This window comes from Equus przewalskii, chromosome 1 (assembly GCF_037783145.1).
Source record: "Equus przewalskii isolate Varuska chromosome 1, EquPr2, whole genome shotgun sequence".
In the NCBI taxonomy this organism is placed as follows: domain Eukaryota; kingdom Metazoa; phylum Chordata; class Mammalia; order Perissodactyla; family Equidae; genus Equus; species Equus przewalskii.
Window position 1 is genome coordinate 41,872,658 of NC_091831.1, and position 22,163 is coordinate 41,894,820.

At 37.3% G+C, this 22,163-nt stretch overlaps 1 protein-coding gene across 1 annotated transcript in view; it reads left to right on the forward strand.

The window, feature by feature from the left end:
• Positions 1-22,163, forward strand: part of PRKG1 (protein kinase cGMP-dependent 1) — a 1,115,575-nt gene that overhangs the window by 54,373 nt on the left and 1,039,039 nt on the right. The window contains exon 2 of the mRNA XM_070562421.1: positions 18,753-18,919. Within this exon, the coding sequence (XP_070418522.1) occupies positions 18,753-18,919 (167 nt within the window). The remainder of the gene's footprint in view (positions 1-18,752; positions 18,920-22,163) is intronic.

Consider the following 22,163-nt stretch of genomic DNA (forward strand, 5'->3'; position numbering starts at 1 on the left):
TGCGGAGAATTTGCACCTTTATCTTAAGGGCATTTGTTCTTGCTGTAGTAAATGTTTAAAGCAGATATACAATGTGTGCTCAATGGCCACAGTCAGGCCTTTTTGGAAAAAAGCAGAGTCAGGCTGAATTAGGTTTACACCAAATGACTTCCTCATGTACTCCAATATATCCTATTGCTGGCCATTTCTATTTGTCAATGTATACATGGGAGTTGCTCAGGCAAGCTGAGCAACTCGCCAAAATGGCTGAAAGCACCACCCCAAACATCGCATCCAGCTAAAGACAAAGGAGGATGTTGGGGTTGGGGGGAGTCAGTTACAGGAAGTTACCAGACAAGCACAATAAACAAGATGCAGATTTAAGACCTTGCCTTCCCCATTGATTAAGAGTTTCTAGAGATAAGGTCAAAGAGACATATCTTGGGGTGGCCAATTCCAAGCCCCCACAATACAAATATATAGAACATATAAAAATATATAATTTAAGTATGTGTATGTTTATTACTATGATCTACTTTGAAATTAAAATATTAAGGCAATTTATAATAAAAGACATCTACTTTAAAAGATCAGTAAAATCCACATTGTAAAATATGACAGCATCTTACCTGATGTCATCATAGGGCTGTTTCTTATGTCAACTCTTCATAAAAGCTCAAGGTTTATTATTAAAATACAGTTTTTTGAGGACATTTCTTTGAGGAAGCTAGAGTAATTCTGTGAGAGACAGAACTCTCTGCTGGTCTGATTTCATAGAAAGACAGAACTTAGACAATCTAGAAAAGTGTTTCTCCAAGTGTATTCCATGGATATCTGCATATGTATAAGGTATGTTGAAAAGGCTGATGGCCAGATACTAGCCCAGATCTACTCAATCTGAATCTGTGAGCTGGAGCCCCGCTGTCTGCGTTTTAACTTGTCCAGATGAATCTTACAATGAAATTTGAGATGTAGAAGAGTGGATGGTTAGAAGTAGCCTCAGTTACTCCTCTTTTATGTGGATAAATCCTTTCCCAAGAGAAATCCACAGCAGTGGGTGCCAGCTTGCAAATGTTCTTAGTTATCTAAGGGGGATCTGCTTGTGGGTGGGAAAAGCAACCTTCTGCTACCACTCATCTTGCAGGCTGGTTTGCTCCAAGCCCTCTAGCCACACATGCCGGCAACAGCAGCTGGGCCTTCCCAGGAGCCTCGGATACACCTGACTGTGCCATTCTTGCAAAGTAGGGCACCTTTCGTCTTCCCGCCCTTCGTCCGTTGCCCCTTCATTTTAATGATTACTGTCATCAGTTTTGCACCCATCACTTCCAGGTGCCTAAACTGTTATTCTATTTCCTGTAGTGCAATCTTCACAACAACGCTAGAGATAGGTATTATATTCGTGCTCGTTTTACAGGTGAGGTAACTGAGGCTCACACAGCTTATGTAGTCATAAAATGGCCAAAAAGTGAGAAAGTAGCAGAAAAGAGACTCAAACCCAAGTCTTTCTACAGCTATGCTGCTGGGCTTCTGCCATGCAAATATTTGCTGCCTGGCTTTCTGGACAAGTGTGGAGAGCTTTAATTTCTAATACCTTAGCACAGCGAATATGAAAAAGAGATGGCCTAGTTCTTTACTTACTTATCCCCTGCAAGCTTTTACACATGATTTTCATATCAAAGGGAGGATATTAAATCATCTCCCTCATGTGAATTATGATGAACAATAATTCACATGCTAAAAAAAATCTATTTCACAAATAGGTAGATAAGATATGGATTGTATGTCTTTGGTGGAAAAAAAATTACCATTAAAAAGATAAATGGTACAGGTGCCAATGAGAGAGACAGAACATTGTTAGAGCATTATGCTAAATGAAAAAAAAATCAATAATGTCGTAATCTTCTTTTTTAATGAATTCATTCCTGGCTTTAGAATCTAAAGTGAACTCATGATAAAACAAAACATAAGAACTCATAGTCTTGAAAAGTCTTAAAGAACTCCAAACCAAATTCAGAGTTTCTTTGTTTTTTGGTGAGGAAGATTGGCCCTGAGCTAACATCTGTGCCAATCCTCCTCTATTTTGTATGTGGGACACCACCACAGCATGGCTTGATGAGCAGTGTGTAGGTCTGTGCCCAGGATCTGAACCTGCAAACTCTGGGCTGCAGAAGTGGAGTGTGTGAACTTAACCACAATGGCACCAGGCTGGCCCCCCGAATTCAGAATTTTAGTGTTACTCAATTGATTCTTACATCTACCATTATCAGATATCTGAATTGCATTCTTGTTGTTTCTAGATTTAGAGGTTTAACAATTATTTATACTTTTAAAGACTGTAATAAAAAGGAACTAAGAGTTTAATATGCCAGATGGAAATATTTGGAAATTGATACACTTATTGAAAATACTAAAATCTGTGTGCAAATATGGACAAAATTTTGTCACCTAGATTCCAGACAACTTGTGTTCTGATCCTGGTTGTAGCATCAATTAACTCTGATCTTGTCAGCATCCTCACTTTTAAAACCATTTTTAAAATCATTATGACCCACAGTAGACTTGAAAATGCTCTACAAGGATAATGATCACTCTGTGCTGCTGTAAACGGCATTGGGAATGTGGTAAGCTGAGCACATATGGCAGGATGCTTGTGGAGAAAATAATAGTGAATGTCAACCTTTTGTAGTTCCTCTTTTGTTACATTCTTAGTTGAATGTGGATCTGGAGACTTCCTACAGAGCTATTTCTAGAACAGCAACATGTATTTTAATCTCTTTTTTTTATTGGTTATTTAAATAACATCATAGTTCAACTATAGTCTGGTCTTATCTGAAATGACATACCACTTTCTCCATGGTCTGTAATATTTGGTATAATAACACCCTGGAATCTTGTCTCCTTAACTATTGTAAAAAGTGTTGCTAATTATAGAAAAGGAGAATGTCGCTCAATATACCAATGTATGTACAATCCAGAGACTCCTTTGGGGAATGATGAAATTGATTAAGAATCTGGATTTTAGCAGCAATTTTAAAAGCTCATTCGTTCATTGACTCAAAAAATATTTTCCTGCTAGATGTTAATTCCTTGACCATGTTGGGTTTATGGACTACTAGGATGAGTGGCGATACTGAGTAAGAAATTCCAAGCATGATGAATTTTACAAAAGGAGAAGTAAATGGTGCTGTGGAAACCTAAAAGAGGGTGAATGCATCTAGTTTGAAGGGATGGATCAGTAGAGAATGGCTGGAAGTTTCCACGATGAAGGGACATTTAACAGAGATCTGAAGAACGGGCAGATTATAAGCCCAACAAAGATTTAGAGAAACTGTTTTAAGTAGAGGGAATGCCTATTTGTAGTTCTTAAGGAAAGAGAGAAATTTTTTTTTTGAGAAATTAGAAGAAGACTAGTATCAATGTAGTACAAGTCCAAGAAAGAAAATGGAACATGAGGCAGACCAGAACTTGAGTGGATTTGAAAGTCACTGTAAGGATATTGATCTTATTTAAGGGAAGTTATTTAAGGATTTTAAGAAAGAGTGGGCCAGAAAACAAAGACTATAATCAGAGGGGTTTTTAAAATAACTTTTTATTTTGAAATAGTTTAAGACTCATAAGAATTTACAAAACTAGTATAGAGGGTATTTGTGTACCTTTCACCCAATTTCCCCCAATAATAATGTGTTACATAACCATAATACAGTGTAAAAACCAAGAAATTTATGTTGGTACAATATTATTAACTCAGGTATAGACCTTATGTGGATTTCACAGCATGTATATGCAGATTTTTGTTTTGTTATGGTTTTTTGTTTTTTAAAGATTACTACACTGTGTGGAGAGGCCTGTAGGGGATTAAGTATGGAGGTGGGGCACCATCTGGAGATTGAGAAGCAAAGTTCGTTTGATAGATGAAGGTACCTTAAACTAGAAGTGGCATGGAGATAACTAGAAGTGAATAAGTGCAAGAAAAATTTAAGAGGTAGAAATGATCAGTGGGTCTTATTGACTGGATATGGAGTATGAGGGAGAGGATAAGGTCAAAGATGACCTCTAGATTTCTATCTTGAGCAACTGAGTTGATGGTGATGCTACTAGTTAAGGCTGAGAGTCCTAGAGGAGGAGCAGATTTGTTGAGAACGAAGATACATTCAGTGGTAAGGATGATGAGTTTGAGGTACCTATGTAGGCAAGAGGCCTTTCAGCTGGAGCTCTAGAAAGAGGTCTGGTGTGAGATATCAATTTAGGCGTCATCAGCATATAGACAGTAACTTCAGCAAGATTATCAAAGGAAAGTATGTTAAATTAAAAGAGAAAAAAGGCTTAGAATAGAGCCCCAGGAACTATAAATGTTAAGTGGGTTGGCAAGAAGGAGGAGCTGGTAAGGAGAGTGAAAGAGAATAGCAGAGGAAGAGAGACAGAAAAAGAGGGAGAAAGAAAGAAGGAATGGAGGGAGGAGGAAGGAGAAAGAAAGATGAGATAAGGAAAATTAGTAGATTGATATCATATAAGCAAAGGAAAGAGAGTATTTCAGAGAATAAACATCGTGGTAACCTCTTTCTCTTTGCTCTGACATCAAAGACATAATTGAGAAGTTTCTTGTAGTTCTGTATGTATGCCATTCTTTTATTTTTAAAGTTTAGTATTTACAGTTTTGCAAACTCAAAAACAGTGTGATTTTTGGCCGCATTGTTTATGTCTTCCATAATGTTATTTTGAATTGGCAATACTTGAACATCCTGTATTTTATTGATCAATTTTTCCTTAAAGTGAAGAGGAATGTAAAAACTGGGGGAAAAAACTGGTAAACTATGCATAAAAGTTTAACAAAATCCAAAGTATTTTTACATGTGTACATGTAATTAAAATATATTTCACATGCTATGGTATGTGTATGGTAGTTCATACACCAATACCTGGGTCATACTTCAGGTCAACTGAAATCAAATTTTTGAGCTGGGTCCTGAGTATCTTTTAACAATCTCCTCAGTTGACTTTGATGCCCATTGTAGGTGGAGAATGATTGGAACATGGAAATAATCTTAGGTGAGTGGGTTCTATGCAGTGACTTGAAACAGATATGACCAAATAGAGACCTTAGTGATACCACTGTAAAGAAGGGCATGCTAAATGAGTTTTCCTGAAAGAAAAGTGGCAGCAGGCAAAGCAATAGAAGACAAGAAATTTGGAGTTAACCCACTGAATTGGGAAGTCATCATCACTAACCCCAAAAGGGATTGAAGGTTCGAGTTAGTGAGGCAGGGTTTTAATATATAGTAGATTTGTGCTGTGACAAGCTGAGTGACAAGTTCAGGTTAACAAGCTGAAATGACATCTCATATGACCATTTGATATTAGATGGGGAGAAAAGGTCATACCAGTTTAGGTAGGAGATAACTCAAGGCTGAGCTAAAGGTTTAGTTAAGGAAATGATGCGACAAAAGATTGGTGATTAAATGTTGCAAGAAAAAACACATTTGGATTGTGCTAGAGGTATGATGGGTAACCGCAATAAGTTGAAAGTTACTTTTGGGACTTACGAAGAAGGGAGGTAACATTTTGGTGGTTCCCTTCGTGTGCAAGGGAAGCTACTAGTGGGTGTATCAGGGGGAGGATAAGAAAACTATATGCCAAATTTAGCATAAGTTAGCAATGGAACATCTGGTTCCATGAATTTGGGCAGAATTCCAAGTGTGCATGAACTGAGTATGGATGAGCAGGTAGCTTAGCAGGTTGTCATTTCCAGAAAAACAGATTAAAATTAAAATTAAAAGTGTTTACTTTTTGCTTATATATTTACCCGCCACCATGTTTTCAAAAGGTAGCTAAGAAGCTGGATGTAATGGCTAAAATTACCCTTGAATGTAAGTAATAAATAGTGAATATGATAGTAACTTTAAGAGTCAAAAGTGAAATGAGGTCTTCATTTCATTAACTATGAGTGAAGCTTTGCTTTACTGACATTTAGAACCCCCAAAATACTATATTCGGTTCAGAAATCTTAATGATCCTCATGATGAAGTCATTTATGTGAATGGTGTCATTTACAATACAATTCTGAGCTAAGGAAATAAATGGAGGGGAGGGTAATGAGGCTTATACGATGTTGAATGAGTCAACGTATGATTAATATTGAGTCACTTTCATATTCTCTATTGCCTGCCTTTCTGCTTAATGGTTTTTTTTAATATGCAGTAACTTGGTATGAGAATCAAATATGTTAAACAAGTTTCCTATATGGATTATCCTGTCAGGTTGCTAACAAGTGTATTTCCTCCACACTAAGAAATTCTTCTCACTCTAAAGATGGAAACCAAATTTTTATTTAATTCATATTGATTGCCATTTTTCTCTGATAAATGAAGAGGAATCTAGCCTGTTAAGATAGTCAGGATTTTTTTTTTAAACAGATAATGTGACCTTCCCTCCGTATAGTCTTACTACAATAAACTTTGCAGACATTAGTATATATCTATTTAGTATGTATGGTATATGTGTGTCGTGTGGTTTTTTAAATGTGGAGGGTGACAGTAAGTCTTGCTGGCTTTCTTTCAAGTAATTCTGTTTCCAAGCAAGTTTCAGTTGCTGGGATACCCTTATGCTTAAAGTCATCTGAGAAATAAAGCCATAGTAAAAGTATTTTTAAGTGATTTAAAAAAAAATTAGCACAGTGGAGAGGAGTGCTTATTGTTGCTAGACTGAAACACACTATTCATTTATAGGGAGTGATTAAATCACGTCAGAGCTAGAAAGACCAGTGATTTAAAACTAACCATATTGGAAAATATGCCTATGGCAGGATCAAAAGGAAAAGTTAGCCATTCCTTCTCCTTCCTACCCATCACCTCCCTGATCTGTATTTTCCCTGTTGCTGGTATTTCTCAGTCTCCTTTGTGGGCTTCTCTCCCTGGACCCCACCCCTAGGTTTGTTTGGTCCCCTGTAACTTCTCCAGGTCCAGCCCATCTTAGTAAACAGCACCAATATATATTCAGTTGCTTAAGCTGGAAACTGACAACTGTTCCCTTTCCCTCATCCCCACATTCAATCTCCCAGTAAGTCCCATAGCTTCTGCTTACAAAATATACTTTTAGTCTATTCACGCTTCTGCCCATCTCTACTGTCACTCTCCTAATTTAAACCATCGTTATGTCTTACTTGAAAATAGTGCAATAGCGTCCTTTCTGAGTTCTCCTTCCGCTCTCCTTCATTCGCAGTTGCCCCAGTTCATTCACTGAAATCCTAAGTGATCTTTCAAAAACATAAATCAGACCATGTCACTCACTATCCTTGTTTCACCCTGTTAATAGCTTTCCGTTTCACTAAGAATCTAGCTCTTTCCCACAGTCTGCAAAGCCCTGTCTAAATGAACCCCTGCTTATGGCGCCAAATTCATCTCCAGCCGTCCTTTCTCTTCATCAAAAGACTCTAGCTCATCGTGGCTTCCTTTTCTAAAACTGAGCCTGAAAACATTCTGTTCCTCCTGCGTCGAGTGCCCTTCTCTTAGATCTCCTATGGGGTGGCTCATCTTATCCTTAAATCTCAGCCTAAATATTACATTTTCAGACAGGTCTTTATTTCGATTCCAAATTGGTCTTCCCCTTTATTCTGTCTTCAGCGCCTATTTTGTAACCTTTCCACCACTTTCTCTGTCTGACTTACTTCACTTAGCATAAAACTCTCAAGGTCTATCTGTGTTATCACAAATGGCAAGACACATACAGATGATTTCACTCCTATGCGGAAGATAAACAAACATATAGATAATGATAACAGATTGGTGGTTACAGAGGGAAAAAGTGCGGGGAGAGGGCGAAAGGGGTAAAGGGGCACATATGTATGATGATGGATAAAAACTAGGCTGTTGGTAGTGAACACAATACAGTTTATACTGAAACTGAAATATAATAGTGTACAACTGAAATTTACACAATGTTATAAGCCAATATGACCTCAATAAAATAATTTTTTAAAAACGTACTTTCTCAATTTTAACTATAGTATTTGTTTGTTTACCTCTGTTGTCTTTCTTCTGCTACCAGAATTTTAGCTCTAAGAAGACAGAGACTGTCTATTTTACTATCCCTGGGCACCCAGTGCCATATATGAGGCACTCAAGAAATGCTTGTTGAACGAATGAACAATATAAAGTTCAAGCTGAGTAGACCCTTGTATAAAGGCTAACTGATACACCTGGAGCAGCATGGTCTTGTAGAAAGGCTGTGAAGTGGAAGTTAAATGTTACGTCAACCATTTTTCTAACTAGCATGACTGATTTATTTCTGGAAGTTTTAATTAGGAAGATAAGAGAGATAATGTGTACAAAAGTGCCTCAAGTAAAAATACTCGAAAGACTTTCTTCTAGGCAGCTCTCCTGTACCTTGACTCTATTCACAAGGAAAGTGAGTGTCACCATGGATTACCTCCCCTTCTTCACCTCCCTTCATCCCTGTCCCTGCTCTACTCATTCATTCCAGAGAGTGACAAAGAAGTAGAAACCAGGGAAAGGCTACGTGCAAAGTGTTTGTCCAATAATCCACGCATCTTTAATATACATTCCCATCTGTAGGTAGGTCATAACACAACCACTCCATGAAAGAGTCCCCTGAAATCCTGGGAACTACTGCCCCAGGAATATTCCAGAAGCACTGCCTCCTGTCTGCCCTCTGAATCCTTTTGTTGCGTCTAGCTCCCTCAGGTTGATGGGTCAATGTCTCAGGCTCAGTTCTGCGCCTGAACTCCCTTTGGATTAATTCCTTAAGCTGTTTATCTCTAGACCCCAATTTTACTCGGTGCCCCATGACATCACGGGACACTCTCCTTCTATAGCCCATCTCTGACTCTGGAACCGTGACTGGGCAAAGCCCTTAAGATCTCCCTTTGTCTGGCTGGAGGCATTCGGACAGTATTAGATCATGTACCTGCAAATATGTTGTTTGCAATTGAAGTATACTTTGTGTTATGAACGCCATGTCTTCTGCATTTATTTATTATACTCACCTCCTTGACTTCACGGCCTGCCTAAACTTCTTTATGGCTTCTCTATTTCTTCTCGTCCTTCTCTCACTGATGGTTGTGACCTTATTTTACAAAGGATACATTTTGGGAACTGATTTTTCAGATTTGTAGGTATGGCTTATTTCCATAAATACTGTATTTGTGTCAGCAGCAACTCTAGGCCACTTTTTAAATCACTTTGTGGATAATTATGGTTGTGTTTTAAACCCATCAATCACTATTGCTTGTATTTACCTGCTGTGGCTGAATTTGAACCTAGACTTGGTGTGTTGTAAATATAATAAATATTAACTATTTACCACTGAAAGGGACAAACTTTTAAAGGACAGCATGGTACAAGAAGATAAATAGATAATGGATTCAAGTTATAAAATTACATTTATGTATCTTTCTCCTTCCCTTCCTCGCTTTCTTCCTACCCTCTCTGTCTTCTTCAGTAAAAATTTAAGGTAGCTAACTCATTACATTATAATGCATAGACCATTATACTAACATGTTTTGTTAAGTTTATAAATTCTACATAGTATACCTCTATTGTAAAAATACCTGTATTGTAAGCATTTTATGTTTAGTATCTTATATTCAGACTTCTCTGAAATATATCTATGTTATAGATAATTAATTACGTTACTTTCAAAGTGGTGACATTTTGGACTTTTTCTTGGACTATTATGTTTTTATCCTATAAGCGTAATGAAAGCTTTCTGTTTATTTTGAATTTGAATATAGATACTCATCCAAAGTGATAGTAAATTTGTGTATATTTTATTTCCCCTCCACATTTATACATCAAGTTCATCTGAGGCAGGGTTTGTAGGAAGGGAAGGAGAGAGACAGGGAGAAAGGCTGTGTGCTCAAGACAGAGATGAGAGAACAAATGTGAAATTGGAATCAAAATAAGTTGAATTCCATTGCTGAATTCAAGAGGTGTTTCTCTTTGTAAAAGAGAAGAGGTTCTCTCTTTGTAAAAGGCACTAAACATGGTCAAACTTCTATAATGTGGAGAATGAGTTAGATCAGAAAGAGAATCTCTCTGAATGAACCATCACAGAATTTTTTAAACCATAGAATTACTGTGTAGTGGCCACAGTTCCCTGCTGATACTGGCGCAGTGGATTTGTTGAGTCTTTGTTGAGTCCAAGTCAGTTTGAACATTAAAATGGCTGAAGGTATGAGAAAGAGAGAGAGGAAGACAAAGAGAAAGAGACAGGGAGAAGCAAAGACAGAGAGAGGGACCCTGAGAGAATATGAATGTGCATGTAATGAAGAAAGGTCAGAACAGTGTTTATTTCAGCTTGGTAGTCAGTAGACCTGAGTTCTACTTTAATCTCTACCAAGACCTTGGAAGGCACCTAACCCCTTTGTGCCTTTGTTTTCTTATCTATCAAACAGGGATAATAGTTACATCTATTCTACCTACTGCACAGGTTTGTGGCAAGAATAGAATAAAATGTTAAATGTGGAATTGTTTTGAAGCATGAAATGCTCTCTGCAGACAAAAGGTCATATTATCCAAGCATAGCAATCTTACTTTTGCAGAATTAAGAGATAAGTGAGAAGGACATTTGCTTTTGTATTTTATAATTGGGATAATTTATTCAAATTAACAATAGAGTTTAGTATTGTGGACTCAGAAGTCAGTTTAGCAGAGTGTGGCTTAGGAGTCAAACAGATTTGTCTTTAAATCTTGACTCTACCTGTCACACACTAGTTGTGCAACATGGAACAGGTGATAGAACTGCTCTGAGCCTTGGTTCCATCACGGCAAACTTAGCATGTCGTTGTGAGACTTAAATGGGGTAAGGCTCACTTTTGCAGAAGAGAGTGACCATTTAACAAATAGTAGTAGTTGTACCACTATTACTATGGTGATGACTCATGCTGTCATTGTTGGTTAATTTTTTCATTTTGGTTAAGAAGCCTGGAAACCACAGGGCTTTTACAACTAGAAGCATGATTGTTTGATTTTTAAATTTTAGTTATTTAAAAAATTTATCAATATATATGCCATCTCCCTTCAGGCAGACTCCAAGTGTCTAATATATTAAAACCTAATGCAAACTAAGATGTCTGGAGATGAAATTGAACCAGGTTCACCAAACTGGATGGTCTGCCTCCTAAGACCTACAGGTCACTGCAACAAGGCTAAATTTGACTCTAATTTTCTGGAAGCATCACAGAGGAAGTAATGAATGACCCAAGTCATAATTTTCAGCCAAGAGAAAGTATATACATTTTGAGGGTGGGAGGTTGGTAGAGCAACATTTTTCTGCCACTGAATGCAAACAAATGTAAGGTAATTTAAAATGTAAGGCAGTTTATCCCAGAGATTAAATCTGAGAAGCATCTGAACAGCAGAATTTTTCTAAAATGACTTCTTTGATGATGGATTTTAAAATCAAGCCATTGCAATAATTGAAATGACACTGCGTAACACATGGTGATGACATGAGCTACTGGGTTTCAGAGGACTAGACAAAACATCGTAGCACCCAATCTATGCCTTTTAGGCAAGATCACCCTGAGTGGTGACGAATTTAATGGATGTTCATAGTACAATCATGTTGTCCTTGTTGGAAACAAATGAATTCTAAGAGATCTCAATTGTTTATGTGTTTTGAAAGATTAAAAAATTGCTTTAAAGTGTTAAATAGCAATCGGGCATATAAATATATTCCAAATGTTCTCTTCCCAATCATTTCTCTGTTTTGTAGTTTAGATATCTAAAGTTGAAAAATAGAGTTAATTCATAATAGATCAGGGCATGTCATTCTAACATTCTGTTATGTAAGGTGTATGGTCTTATTCTCATGCAATTCTTATGGTCATTGTTCTCATGGGAAGTCCTTTACAATACTTCTGTGAAACCCCTCAATTCTACTTCTGTGATATGAAAGAGGAGCTTACAGGACAAGAGTTTGATCTGGGCTCTTTTGGAGGCTGCCCTCATTTAAGTTAGGCTCACTGGTGTGAAGTAGCTGTAAAGTGCATCTCTGGAGCACTGAGTGGCTTGGATATTTGAATGGGAGACTTTAATATTGACTTTTCGGAAATTGATGAAAACCTGCAAAGAACAATGATTTTCTTTTCCTTTAATTAGTACAAATCTGCTCCATCTGTTAACATCTAATTGGTGATTTCAAGAGCTACTTAGCACTGTTCCTAATCAATGAGAATAAAGTTGAGAGTATTAGTTAAAAAGGAAAAGCTTAAGGGATATTTGAGCAAACAAGTATTTTATGAGTTAGCCGTCTTTTCCTTTCCTCAATTATTGTTTTTCTTTAGAGTTACAATAGCTAAATTTCATTTAGATACTCATCTAGTTTAGAACTACAGGGAAAAAGTTGGAAGAGGAATGGCAACTGGAAATTACGTATGATGCATGTGATAGACAAGAGATTAATATCATTGGTCACCTAAGAGCTATGTTGCTATCATATATTTTGGCTCAGTGATTCCTACATTTTCATCCAATACTGATTATAGGTGTGAATACTGCAGAGTTTTGATTTCTTCATGACTGTTTTTGGGATTGGGAAAGCTATAGCAGAGTTGGTTGATGTGAAAATACAGTCTGAAACTTGTTGAAAACTGATTTTCAGTTTTTGGGAAATATCTAAATTGGACGGTAGCTTTGCAGGACTAAATTTTATCTTTAAAAAATGTGGGCTGATTGAGATTTCTTAGCTCTCAACCAGTTTATATCTAGAGAGTTCATTCAGGAAAGCTGTTAGACAAGAAATGGGGCCCACTGTTTGAGCAGAATCTGAACAGTTGGGGCCATGAGAGGGTCCAAGAGTTTTTCTTGCTTATAGGTGATTAATCGAATATTTCATGGTAGGTAGATAGAGTTATCTTGCTGCACGGACTCCTGGAATTAGAAACTCTTAAGGGGCCCTGCAATGACCTGATCTGAGTAAAGGAACTATGAGCTGTCAGTAGGAGTTTGGACTTCTGAGTTGCCAACTGCAAAGACTATACGGTAAGTCAAGGTGACTTTGAAACTACATTTACTACTTCTCCTGACATTTGAGGCTGAAACTGACCATTGAGAGCTAAAGAGATTTAGTGAGGTTTGTTTTATAGTCAAAAAGTTGAGGGGGCTGGCTCCGTGGCCGAGTGGTTAAGTTCCCGCGCTCTGGTGCGGCAACCCAGAGTTCGGATCCGGGGCACAGACGTGGCACCACTCGTCAGGCAACGTTGAGGTGGCGTCCCACATCCCACAACTAGAAGGACCTGCAACTGAGATATACAAACTGTGTACAGGGGGGGTTTGGGGAGATAAAGGAGAAAAAAAAAAAAAAAAAAGATTGGCAACAGTTGTTAGCCCAGGTGTCAATCCTTAAAAAAAAAAAAAAAAAAAGAAGATTGGCAACAGTTGATAGCTTAGGTGCCAATCTTTAAAAAAAAACAAAAAGTTGATTATAGAAGTTTTGTACTACATTTTTTAATTGCTTTAGCTGATTTTCATTCTTACTAATAATTTAATAGCTTTGACTATTTTTTAAAGTGCCTGGAAGTCTTTGTCAAATGAAGGGATCGGATATTAATTCTCACATTTCTGGGCATGGCTGTTTTGGGCATATTTCCTTTTGCCTGGTATGTGTTCAAGGGGAGACTAATCTAAAAAAAGGTTGTGAATGGAGAGTAACCTTTAGCCTTCTGGAGATCGCTTGAAATTGGAGATGAGACTTCATTCTCTCTTGTTATGTAAAAGTTGCCTGAGAGTCAGTGATTCCAAGTCCAAGTAAATGTAAGATTTATGAGCCAGTGGTTCCCAAGAGTTTCAATTATATGAATTCCTTATTACTGTGATAATAAGTTATGCTTTTAGTATCCATTAACGATGAAATACGTGACAGAAAACCTCTATGAACTCAGTAGCATCTCAAAGTAGATTTATATTATTTCTTCTTTATTTCTGATATATTACCTGTAAATCATACCTCTTCTTATAATCCTTCACTAGATTCCTAAGGCTTTAGAATAAAATAAAACTCTTTATCACAGCCTTCAAGACTCTGTGAGACCTGACTCCTGCCTACCTTTGCAATCTCATTCTCACATCCTGTTCCTTCTTGCTCACTCCATGCTTCAGCCACACAGGTCTCCATTCTGATCCTTGAACACATCGAGCTCATTCTACACTCTGGACCTTTTATTTGTTTTTTCTTTGACCTAGGATGCTCTTTCCCATGATCTTTGCATGGTTGGATCTTGTTGTCGTGCAGTCCTCAGCTCAGAGAAGCCTTCCTGACCACCCCATCTGAAGCCTTCCCCACCCTATGAAATAAGCCTAATGTTCCATAGATGTTGCTAGCTTACTTCAGGGTAACCACAATGTGAAATGTCCTTTTATTAATGTTGAGAAAACTAATGTGGCTCTGTTTATTCATAGTGAATAATGCTGTCTCCCTTGTTGGAGAAGGAAGTATATATTTCCCTATACTCACCATAGAATTACCTAGTTTTACCTAAGATTTGGTAGAAAGACAATTTCTGTCAAATATTCTTTGTGTCTGTTTAGGAACTTTCTCTGCGATAAGTAAATGGGGAAGTGGAATTTCCAATTTATTTTCCTAAAATTGAGAGTTTGGAAAAACTATTGCTAATCCTGGCATTAAATTATCTGGGGATAGTATACCATCTAATGAAATCTTTAAGAAAAGAAAGGATCATCGTGTTGGTTTCAGCATATATAAATTAAGACACACTAAAATCTTAGGGTGTTAGAAAAATAATCTATATCCAGTGATGTGCTGGAGCTAACTTGTACCAGCTTGTATAAGAACTGCTTGTTAAATTTTCAGGAATTTTGCAAGCAAGTTGAATTTGCATTAGTAACTTGAAATTGGCTATGGTGGGAGTATTTATACCATAGAAATTGGCAAACGCTACAAATCAGGGCTTTTTTTTTCCTGGAAAGCCAGTTTACCAGCACACCATTATATATAGCCAATATTTCAGAGGCTGACAATTTGATGATGACAAATCAATGGGGCTGGCTTGGAATGACCAAGTTACTTTTATGGGTGTTTGGATTTAAAAAGCCACACATTTTGGGCATGGAAGAAAAAAGGTTTTTTTGTGAGGAAGATTATCGCTGAGCTAACATCTGTGCCAATCTTCCTCTATTTTTTGTATGTGGGATGCCACCACAGCTTGGCTTGATGAGTGGTATATAGATCTACGCCTGGGATCCAAACCTGCAAACCCTGGGCCACCGAAGCAGAGTGTGTGACCTTAAACACTATGCCACCAGGCCGGCCCCAGAAAAAAGTTTTTAAAAATAGATTATTTGTACACAGAATCAGAGAGGAAGAATCAGAAATCAAAATCTTTGTATTTACTTCTAACACCTCCTATATCAGGCTGCTGGATTCTTACAAAATGTTGTTAAAATATATACTCTGGGTTAGAGCAGATAGCCACCTTCTGGAACTTGTGATAGCAGTTCTCATACTGATAACACAGCTCAACTGATCTCACATGCAGCATCACGTCTAGTTACAGTGAGTGTCTGACCGTTTCTTCAGGGAAAGAAAAGGATTTGAAGAAGAGTTAGGTGGAGTCTCTGATTGATTCTAGTCTAGAATGTTGGAGTAAGTGGAGACTAAGGAGAATTGACCTAAGTTTTCCAGCCCTGAATGGGAAAAGACTTAAAGGAAAATTATGTGAAGAGGTAGGGCGTTAAATATTACTCACTGAGTACATCTCTGACTTACACTACACAGAGGTGTAAGATTTCCGTCTTGCTGTGAAAGCGGAGATGAATTATTTGTGACATTTCAGAGGTAAACATGTTATCGGGCAATACCTGTATGAAGTGATAAATGATAAGCCATAGGTCTTATATGTCTTAGCTTGTTTTAAAGTGACACAAGCCTCCATTTCATTTCCTCAGAGACTTGATGGAATGTCCTCCATTTAAAATGAAATTTGAGCAGCTAGAGCATCCTGAAATGCCCCTTCCAACCACACACTTTGTGATAAGAACTTGGAAAATTTGGATAATTCTAAGGGATTGTGTTAGACCTTACCGTTTTATCTTTTCTGTCTTCATAAAACAGGTTAATAGTACTGTTTATGGGAAGAGAGCAAGTGGCTTTCTTCAAATCATCTTTGGACTGAACTAATTAGTTTTTTTGGAAGAGGACTTTATTTCTAATCTTTCTAAGACTTAGATTTTTAATGGAGCACTATTAATATTTCCCAAAAGATAAGATATCATCTGTAACTAAAAGTTGGGATTCTGGAATTGATAACATCTCATCTTGGTTGTATTAGAAAATATGAATCCATTGATGGCCTCACTCTCTGGCCCAAAGAAAATAAAGGAATTTTAAGTAAAGAGAATAGTACATAATTTGATTAAAATTAATTTCCTGAAGATCAAAGAAGTCCTGGTATTTGGAAAAATAATCCCAGAACAATACATCTCAGGTGTCATGATGAAGGTGCTACTGGTATTCTTGAGGTCAGGTATGGTGAAGATTAAGAAAGGAGATCTCAAGAAAATCGTAGATGGGGAGAAAGTTTTGTGTCTTGTGTTGAAGACTCCAGAGAAGCAACTCTTTGCCTCAGAAGAAATAAAGTTTTGACAAGCTGGAATTTAATAAGCAAAATTTTAAAAAATACAGCTAAATAAGCCCTGTCATACTAAAGTAAAAGTCTTACAAACAACTTTTTTTTATAATTTATTATTTTTTTTTTAGGAAAATTAGCTCTGAGCAAACATCTGCCACCAATCCTCCTCTTTTTGCTAAGGAAGACTGACCGTGAGCTAACATCCATGCCCATGTTCCTCTACTTTTTTATTATGTGGGATGCCTGCCACAGCATGGCTTAACAAGTGGTGCCATGTCTGCACCAAACCGATTCAAACCAGATCGAAACCGGCGAACACTGGGCCGCTGAAGCAGAACATGTGAATTTAACCCCTGCGCCGCTGGGATGGCCCCTGAATTGTTTTCATTTTTATTACTCAAAACCATATCATTTCAGAACACAATGTGTGAAGGCTAGACCAATCAGACTGAGGTCTAGATAAGAAGCCATCCAGAAATGAGGAGGGCTAATGCATTCGTCAGTATTCACTACTGCAGGTCACGTCTCTAAAAGCCACTTGTTAAGCAACTGTGGACAAAGACCATCTTGTGGTCAGATGCTTTTTAATTAAGACTTTTAATATAAAACTTCAAATGTGTTGCTTCCTCTCTGCCTTTCTAAGGTCTTCACTTTTGTCTTACCATTTTCTCACTTCTCTCATGGTACTCTGATTGCGCTCCTCCTGACAGTATATTTCTTGGTTTCTCTTTACTTTCATTTTTGTATCCTTAGGAAGTCATTTGGAGCTTTTTAACCCATGGAATCAAATTATCATCATCTTTGAAGTTCTGTAAAACTTTCCTATTAACCACTCAATCCCAAATATAGAATTTATAAATATCTTTCCCACTGACTACCTATTTAATTCCATGTCTAAAGCATGTTGTGTTTAAAGTACTGCCTAGTTACCTAAATTTAAGCTGCTGAAGAAATAAATATTCTCCAAAGAAGAATGAGATATGGATAAAGGCATTTCTACCAGTTGTTTCAAATAGCTAATTAGAAATCCAATTCTTACTATTTTTTAATCCAAAATATTTCTTTTTCTTTCTTTCTTTCTTTTTTTTTTTTTTTGAGAAAGATTAGCCCTGAGCTAACATCTGCTGCCAATCCTCCTCTTTTTTCCTGAGAAAGACTGGCCCCGAGCTCACATCCTTGCCCATCTTCCTCTACTTCATATGTGGGTTGCCTACCACAGCATGGCTTGACAAACAGTGCGTAGATCTGCACCTGGGATCCAAACCAGCGAACCTCAGGCCACCGAAGTGGAACGTGTGAACTTACTTGCTGCGCCACCAGGCCGGGCCCCCAGAATGTTTCTTGAGCACCCATAACTGCAACTGGCATTGTAGTACATACCGGGCATATAGTAGGGAAAAAAATTAAAAATGATCCCTGCCGTCATAGAGCATAAAGTCTAGTGGAAGAAGCACACACAAAAATAAGTAAACAAATTGTGTTTTACTGTAATTGTGTATAGTACAATCATCCTGATATTCTTTTATAATATATAAATTTAGTAATAATAGTGTTCATTCTATAAAATTTTGTTGTGTTTTGTTCATATTTATTCTTAAACTAAGTTGCAAACTTCAATTTAAAATGTCTGTCCAGTGGTTTTCCCACGATATCTGTGGTTCAAAAACATTTCAAAACAGGGGCTGGCCCTGTGGCTGTGTGGTTAAGTTTGCGTGCTCCGCCGCAGGCGGCCCAGTGTTTCATTGGTTCGAATCCTGGGCACAGACATGGCACTGCTCATCAAACCAGGCTGAGGCAGTGTCCCACATGCCACAACTAGAAGGACCCACAGTGAAGAATATACAACTATGTACCGGGGGGCTTTGGGGAGCAAAAGGAAAAAAAGTAAAATCTTTAAAAGAAAAAAATTTCAAAACAAAATGGAATTGTTTGATTTTGCTTGTTTGTTTGTTGGTCACATATTCATTAAATGATACTTAAAAGAAAATTTCTCAGTGCCTTTTCTAGTGCCATGGAATTACTTTGTTCTCAAATCTTTCTGAAAATTATTGGATTCCTAACAAGAAAATGCATTTGGAGTGTGCCAAAACACTGTACGGCTCCGCTAAACCTCATAAACTATGAAAGCCCTTGTTAGATGTGCCAGTAAATCTTCCCTCTCTTGCCATAGGTCTAAGGATCTCATAAAGGAAGCCATCCTTGACAATGACTTTATGAAGAACCTGGAGCTGTCGCAGATCCAGGAGATTGTGGATTGTATGTACCCGGTGGAGTACGGCAAAGACAGTTGCATCATCAAAGAAGGAGATGTGGGATCACTGGTGTATGTCATGGAAGGTATGGTTTGTAACTCTGATCCTCTGACTTTCAAATATCCCCTTTTCGTCTTATCAGCCTGCACACAGATGGCAATGTATTACGTGGGGCAATTCTATTTTTCCCTTCTTTGTTGAGAAACAATTTGAAAAGAGATGGAACACTACTTAGATACAGTAGTTGACTAATTGTATGAAGTGTTTGTGTTTAGAATGTTAAGATGAGAATTCAGTATTTTTTCAGACATAAGAAGGGGATGATACTGTGAAAGAAATGCTATTTATTGCACTGAATAAGACCATACACTGTCAGATCATTGAGCAAGCTCATAAAGCTTCAATGGAAGCTCAAGTCTATTTTTGGTCAGATAATCAGTGTCTTCAACTCTAACTTTCAATATATGACTAGGTTTCCTGCTCTGATTCTTCTATAAAAAGAGAATGTTTGGGGCTGGGCCTGTGGCCGAGTGGTTAAGTTCGCACCCTCTGCTGCAGGCAGCCCAGTGTTTCATTGGTTTGAATCCTGGGCGGGGACATGGCACTGCTCATCAAACCACGCTGAGGCGGCGTCCCACATGCTACAACTAGAAGGACCCACAACTAAAATGTATACAACTATGTACCGGGGGGCTTTGGGGAGAAAAAGGAAAAAATAAAAAAAAATTCTTTAAAGAAAAAAAAATGTTTTCTGTGTTTTATGTGTCTGATAGAGGCAGATCATAAAGTTTGGATGGCATATTAGCTGCCTAATTAATGAGTGATAGCTTATTTCATAAATCTTGCACAAACTAAGATAGAAGCTCCTTTGAAAAAAAATTGAAGCATGCTCTGTGTAAATATGTTTTATGCTTAGGTAAATTTTCATAAAGTGTATTTATAACTTGGGATTTATAATGGCATGTTTTCCTTTTGTGGAAAGAAAGAAGCCTGAAATAATGACTGAATCAGCTGAGAAGAAAGTGATTTCAGAAATAGCTGGAATATAAGACAGTTGGCATACAAAAATCACATTTGATTTATTAGGTGGCAATTATAGTTTTATCCAAAACATTCATGGCGGTGTCCTATAACTGTGAAGTTTATAGATCGTTAAGAGAAAGAGTGCATTTGGGCAAATCACTTAACTTCTCTGAGTTTCACCCATTTTGTAAAAAAGAAGATACCATTTCTTTCTGGCAGTGGTTCTCAACTGGTGTTGATTCTGTTCCATAGGGGACATTTGGCAATGTCTGGAGACTTTTGGTCCTTACAATTGGGATGAAGTTGCAGGTAGGGGAGGCTACTGGTATCTCGTGGGTAAAGACCAGGGATGCTGCTCAACAGGGCACTTGCCCACAGCAAAGGATTACTTGGCCCAAAATATCCTCAGTGCCAATCCTGAAAAGCCCTGTTTTGTACCTTCGTTACAGGATTGTTATGAAGTTAATATGAAGCAATTTGTATGAATGTTTAAAGTGTAAAATGTTATCAAATAATCAGTATTATTGTTTCTATTAAATACTTGACAGTACATAAGAAGTGTTTTTTATGCCTTTGTCATTCACCTGTTAATTTTTCTTCGTAGTCTTTTTGACAGGTTAGGTGTTCAATTTTTAAGTAGTAGTTTCTATCATTCTTTTCTTTTACAGTTTTCAGCTTTTGTGTCAGTGTTATAAAGTTTTTCCCTGGGCCAAAAGGAAATAAGTGTTCAGCTAGAATTTCTTATGATAAAAACAAGACATAATAAATAAAAATGCAAATGATATATACTTGGAAGAGAATGGCAGAGAAAGCAGATGAAATTATAGGGCAAGGGTATATGTGGGTAGTGAGCAGGAGGGATGAGGAAAATGCAAGAAATATATAGAGGCCGGATGTAGACTATGAATACAGATGCGAAATGTTAAGAACTACTAACAATTTGAAACCAAATTTAAAGCATTTCTGAGATTATAATATATCAATGGTTTATATTATTTGATTTTTCAGATATTTTATTGGCAGGCATGTTTTTAAAAATATAACTTTTGTATAAAGTTTTGCACACTTTACTTCAGCTATTTTCAAATCCTAATTATTGATATTTCACACAATCTTGTGAATTTTTTCTAAAAAAAGTTCTATTTATCCATACTGTTCCTGTTTCTAAAACTAACTGCAAGTTAACTAGCCATATTAGAAGAAGCTTGGAAATCATAGTTAATATTTACTGAGTGTTTAGAACAACTCCCAATGTGTAGAGCATGCTGCTTCTAAACACTTCCCATGTATAATATTTATTTAATCCTCCAAACAGTCCTGTGAAGTAAGGGCTAATATTTATTATCCTCTTTTATAAGATGAGGAGACTGAGGCCCGATGAGGTTAAGTAATTTGCTGAGGTCTCCCAACTAGTTTATAGTAAAGACTGAACTCAAGCAACTTGGATTCAGAGCTCAAGCTCTTAACTACGGGGTTATGAATTGCTCAGGGTTCTCTAGAGAAGCAGATGTGTAGGGGAGTGTGTGTGTGTGTGTGTGTGTGTGTTGTGTGTGTGTGTGTGTGTGTGTGTGTGTGTGTGTGTGTATGTATTGAGAGAGAGATTTATTCTAAGGGATTGCTCACGTGATTTTGGAGGCTGGTGAGTCCAAAATCTGTGGGATAAGGCCAGCAGGCTAGAGACCCAGGGAAGAGTTGATGCGACAGTTAAGTCTGAAGGCTGCCTGCTGGCAGTTCCCTCTTCCTCAGAGGAGGTCTGTTTCTTTTCCATTAAGGCCTTCACCTGATTGGATGAGGCCTACCAACATTATGAAGCTAATCTGCTTTATTCAAAGCTACTGTTACTGAAAGTCTGCTGATTTAAATGCTAATCTCCATTAAAAAATATCTTCACAGAAACATCTAGCATATTTATAAGTTTTAATTGAGGAAATGTTTCATTGTTTAATTAGTTTTTTATCAACTCATTCAATCTCCTCAAAATTTCGATGGCAATGTTCTTAATATAGATGGATTCTTTTTCATCTGTGACCATTAATATTTATAAAGGGTATACCATAGTAACAATGGATGAAGCACTGTAGAGAATCTTTCACAAACTTGCTTATTATCAAGACATGCAGAAAAACACCCAGGGTGTTTACATGGAAAATCAGTCCAATTTTTCCTGTCTCTCTTCAGTTAAATGAAGTTTTCTTCATAAAATGCTTGTTTAAGATGTGCGTTAAATGATTTTTATTTTAGCCTGGGCAGTCTCCCAAGTATTATTGCATACCTAAATGCTAAAGTTTCTCATCATTTTAACAAAA